Source organism: Anopheles ziemanni, chromosome X (genome assembly GCF_943734765.1).
Source record: "Anopheles ziemanni chromosome X, idAnoZiCoDA_A2_x.2, whole genome shotgun sequence".
Classification (NCBI taxonomy): domain Eukaryota; kingdom Metazoa; phylum Arthropoda; class Insecta; order Diptera; family Culicidae; genus Anopheles; species Anopheles ziemanni.
In genome coordinates, this window is record NC_080707.1 from 7761135 (window position 1) to 7766500 (window position 5366).

Consider the following 5366-nt stretch of genomic DNA (forward strand, 5'->3'; position numbering starts at 1 on the left):
CGTCACAATGACGCCGTTGTTTTCCCTCTCTTTGCGGAAGCATCTCCTCCCAAGGCTAGCTAGGCTCCAACGACCAGGAAGCTTTTGGCTGCCCCCCTCCCCCTTTGTGTGCGTGTGTGTGGCCTTTTGTCGTCGCTGTCTTCTAATTATCTGGCGCAGCAACACCGAACGACACGGTGCAGAATCGGCGCAGACACGCCGATATGGCGATTGGCGGTGGCAAAGCCAATAGCAAAATGCAATACACGAAAAACGAAAAAAACAAAAAAAAAAACGAAAGGTGGAACAGGAAAACGACACAGCGTAACGGCGGTAGCAATGGCGTTACGGTTGCTCGGGTACTTCTGCGGGCGGGGCTGGCCCTCCGAACTCCTCCAAACAGGCAATGTAGGGGACAACGGAGCTTGACCTGTATTTATTGACACCAACATGTTTGAAAAGCAGCTAGAAAATGTCGGATTATTATAATGTTTACCAGCAGCAAAATAACCAAGTGTTTAAGCTGAGGTTTTTATTTGTTGTTTCTTGTTGAAAATGCTAAAACTACACTAAATAACCACAGAATTTCGATAAATTTTCACTTAAAGCACGATCTAATGATCTATTGGTTCGTTTGTTTACGTATTGATAAGATTACACATGCGATTATAGAGTATGAAGTCAATGAGGAAAGCAAACGGGATAGTAATAGAAGTGTCTAAAACCCTCTAAGAAGTGTAATAAAAAATAAGAATGTTTCAGTTTTTCTCTTCACAATAGGAATGCAAGATTTTTTATTGAAATTATTTTCAATATTTGTTTACTAACACACTCAGGTAGTTGATGACTGACTAGCTCGCTGTTATTTTCTCTTTCAGCATCTTGTTTGTCTTAAATCATAGTAGAGATGATTTTTCACTATATTATTTATGCCTATTGTCTTGTATTTACTATATTCTGTTTGTTCTGATATATGATACATGGCTTTAAGGCAATGAAATTCAAATCTTTGGATCTATAAAACACGGTGACGACTGTCTCAAATTCTTCACATGTTTGATTGTTAAGAGTACTAATACCGTTCTACAATATTCTACACTGACATTATACGTAGAAAGCTACATTATACTATAAAAGAATTGACATATTAAATAGCAATACGATGTCTTGTTGTAAGTGTTCTAAATGGATTAGATTAAATTGAACGGTGTTTCTATTTGAGGGAAGATTCAGAGACAAACATAGAAACATAGAAACAATATCGCGCAAGTGTTCATAACCGTCGATTTCCTTTGCTTGGTCTTGATCCTCTGAGAGGATGACATTCATTTTAAACATTACCGATACTGCAGACACCTATCCTCCGTTTTGTGTGACGTTTTTGAAAAGATGTGCTTGTTTTTTGAAAAAAAAACAATTACATTAAAATGGCGATCCTTATCGAGCGAGAAATAACATACTTTACATGATCGAGGAAGAAAATATCACAAAAGAGCATTGCCCTTTCTTCCCCTATTGTCGACGGGAACACTCCCACCCTCGGCCCCATCTCGCCCCCGCCTTCCAGTCCCTTGGAGGAGCGAGAAACTCCCCTGGAGGGTGAACCAGGGGACAACGTTCCATTCGCTTGGGTGCCATTTCGGGGTTCGGCCCGGGTTTTTACTTACACAACGGTTTTCGTTTTTGAAACCTCCCGCCCCCGTCTCCTCGTCTCTTTCCGCCCGGAGGGGGGGGGGGGCGACCAGGACGTAGGACCATTCCGAAATACAAATTAATATATTTATGCTCGGAGCGCGCCACTGTCCTCCGTGTGAAATTGGTTCCTTCTCCTGCACCATAGCCCCCAAACCCCCTCCCACCGTTCAGATTACTTACTCCACGTCGAGCTTAGCAGACCGAGAGAGCGAGGGAGAGAGAAAGACCGGTTCCTTGTTGTTGAATTCTTCTGCGCCTAGGTCGCACCCACTAGGTATTGCAAGTGGGTTGGGCAGGGAAATAGGCTGCCAAAAGGGACCCCCGTACTAGCGCACACACACACACACACACACACACACACACGTATCGGTAGCCCCGAGGTGGAGTGGTGTCGAAAATCGGTGGCCACGGAGATGAATATTTCGCAATATGTGCACTGGAACCGAATCTCATATCCCGGCACTCCTTCTTCTGCGCCCCCCCAGAGCTCCAAGTGCTCCCATGCTTCATGCTTGGCAACAGTGTGGCCACGTAGGCAAATCGTGGAGTGGCCTCCAGGCGAAGGAGGAGGCGTACGGCGTCGGCCCGAGGGAGATGAATGTAAAAACGGTAACCCCCGCCGCCGGTCGAAAGCTATAGGAGCGGTCGCACAGTGGTCCCATCGTGCAAACGCCGGAGAAATATATTATATTTCAAACGAACACGCTATTTTGCCTTTTTTTATTTGTTTTTTTTTTAATATATATATTTACTAGACAGCATAATGAAGTTGCATACAGCAACTATAAAATAACTGCGTTTCATAATTGCCTCTTGACACCCTTATTAGACGAGGGCTTTTAGTGTCATCTTTGTCCAAAATTTTACTCTCATAAAGTTCCACAAAATGGGTTTGGCAGTTATTTGAGCATTTTCATGTTTGAATTTGGCGTATTGTTCAACCTAGAGTATTGAACAAAATTTGTTGCAAACAACAGAGCAAAGAGTAAACAAATCCCCACTTTGACATAAAAATTCCAGTCGAAAGAAAATCGGAACCGATCGAACCGGTTCCGATTTTCTGACAGCAATATTTCTGTCAATGGCGATTTGACACTATTATCCAAAATCGAGTGGCAGAAATAATCCTCGTCTAATAAGGGTATAAACCTCAAACACTTCTTGGGCATAATAGGCAAAAATGTACTTTTGAAATATTCCAAATACGGTAAGTTTCGTAGCATGCGAACATACACGAGCACTATTCCAGCTGAGAGCAATATTATCTGCTTAAAAACTCAAGCGTTAGAGTGATATGTTTAAATATGGTTGAACGTATACCGATAATTCTTCAATCGGATGCTCCATTCGATTATGATCTCTATTTCCACTGCTAAGCAAAAAATCACCCCTAAATATTGAAAACACACTTGCTGTTCTAATGGCCGACCAATTTTATATAAATAAGGCTGTGAAAGAAGCTTCAGCGATTCTAAACCAATCCCAAAATATCATAAGCCGTATAAGAAAAACCAGAACGACTGAAGTTCACCAGTTTGCCAAAAACGAATTCTACAATTCGCAATACCATATGTTGACCATATCTCAACTAGACTTTGATGGTTTGTAGTGGAATTGGATTGGAGGACCTCGACTCGACTCAACCGCCTTTTTCTCTGTCAAATAGACTTTTGAACTGCGAGATTGCGGAAATAGGGTTTTGATATTTCGTTTCATCTCAAAACCCCAGTAATGCAACAGACCGAACCTACTGTGCGTTGGGGCGCACGGCTTACATTTACCTACTATCCGGTTGCTCTCCCCACGTCGCCCCTGTTGAAACCGTCTACCGTTGCCCTCCTTCTCGGCGGGTCCTCGCTTGCTGCGCGTTACTGGTACGCTTTTTCCTTCCGAGGCCTCGGCTTCGTTGTGACAAAGGCGGGCGCAAGAGCGAGAGAGCAGGTGGTGGGAGAGGGTGCCTGGAAGGGAGCCCGGTGCGGGTGGGAGGCGTCGTGATATGGCGGTGGGAAAGGGATCGGTAGTCGTGCGCAACGCCCGTGGAGCCGTAACAAAAGTGAGAGTCGCATCATCGGCATCGCGTAGTTTATCGGTAACTACGGGAACGTCTGGTGGCAGCAGCCTTGCATAGTAGTCCGGTCCTGGAAGTCGAGGCCCTCTAGTCCGAATTCGGAATCGACAAACCTCGCCCCGTTCCCTTCCCAATTCCCTTTTTTCTGGGCCGTGTCCAAAAACGATGGCGGCAACGAAAGGCATACGCTCGGCGGTGGTGCTGTTGCTGGTTGCGGCGCTCTCCGTGGGTAAGTAGGCTGTGTGCCTGTGTCGTAGCGAGTCGCTGATGTCCCTGTCCTGCCGCTATCTAGCTGCCCAGAGTGCGTTCAAGTGTCCGAAGAGCCGCGGTCAGTTCGAGGATCCTGTCCAGTGCGATAAGTACTACGTGTGTGAGGACGACGTAGCCACCGAGAAGCTCTGTCCGGACGGGCTGGTGTTCGACCAGACGATCAAGCTCATCAACAAGTGCGACCAGCCGTTCAACGTCGACTGCGGCGACCGGTTCGAGCTGCGTAAGTTCCCCGTAAGGGTCCCTAAGCGCACGGGTGCTGACAACGTTTCGTTCTCCATCCTGCAGAGCCGCCACAGGGTACGACCGACTACTGCCCGCGCAAGAACGGGTTCTTCAGCCACCCGGATCCGTCGATCTGCAATGTCTTCTACAGCTGCATCAACGGCGAGGAGCTCGAGATGGGCTGCAGCGGTGGTCTGCACTTTGACGAGAAGTCGGGCACCTGCGTCTGGCCGGATGTGGCGGCACGCGAAGGCTGCGGTAGCAACGCCAACAGTACGTAACGCTTGAGCGCGCAGCGTAACATCGTCACGCTCATACATCCAATGCGCTTTGCCCTTTGCAGAGAAACTCAACGATGGCTTCCAGTGCCCGAAGGAGACGCGCTATGACAAGAACGGCCAGGTGATCACGCATCCCAACTACCCGCACCCGACCGACTGCTCCCGCTTCTACTACTGCCTGAACGGGGTCGAGCCGCGTCTCGGCCAGTGCGATGCCAAGATGGTCTACAACGAGGATCTGCAGCGTTGCGACGACCCGGAGAACGTGCCGGAATGGTAAGCAGCTGCCCGACTACGCCTACTCCATTCTCCAAAATCCGGCATCTAATGGTTCCGTCTCTCTGTCCAATGCCCCATTTGCAGCAAAGACTGGTACAAGGAGGAGGAAGGCGCCAAGAACTGAGGCCCCAAGCCGGTACTCTTAGGAGGTAGCCTTACCGTTTTGCTATGTGATACTGTGCCTTCACTTTCCCGTTACCGTTAGCCCGCCTTAACCGGGCAACCCACCAGCAAAGCCACAGACCTCTGATGCTGATCACGTCCGACCAGTCCATCAATCAATCAATCGCGATCAATCAATCAAGCGAGTCTATTGACCTTGCCGTTGTTGTTTCCGTATACACTCTTACATTTCTTGCTTCTCTCTTTCTCTCTATCTCTATCCTTCTCTGTCTCTGCCTCTCTCTTTCTCTCTAATTTTCTCACAATTGCTACCTTTTTTCTGTTTTTTACTTTTCTTTCCTGTGTAAACACATTTCTCTATTATCATCTCTCGACATCTTCTGTCTGAATTCGTTTGCTTTTGCATAACGTACTCTGCCAACGTTCATTCTGCTCGGTGCACCGTT

The 5366-nt window shown here is 47.2% G+C and overlaps 1 protein-coding gene across 1 annotated transcript; it reads left to right on the forward strand.

Moving 5' to 3' along the window:
* The first annotated feature begins 3907 nt into the window (after window positions 1–3907).
* LOC131290685 (protein obstructor-E-like) lies at window positions 3908–4921 on the forward strand. Its single transcript, XM_058319848.1, has 5 exons — window positions 3908–3967; window positions 4043–4235; window positions 4301–4510; window positions 4581–4794; window positions 4882–4921. Exons 1-5 carry the CDS (start codon window positions 3908–3910, stop codon window positions 4919–4921), a joined length of 717 nt encoding a protein of 238 aa, XP_058175831.1.
* Window positions 4922–5366: the final 445 nt, after the last annotated feature.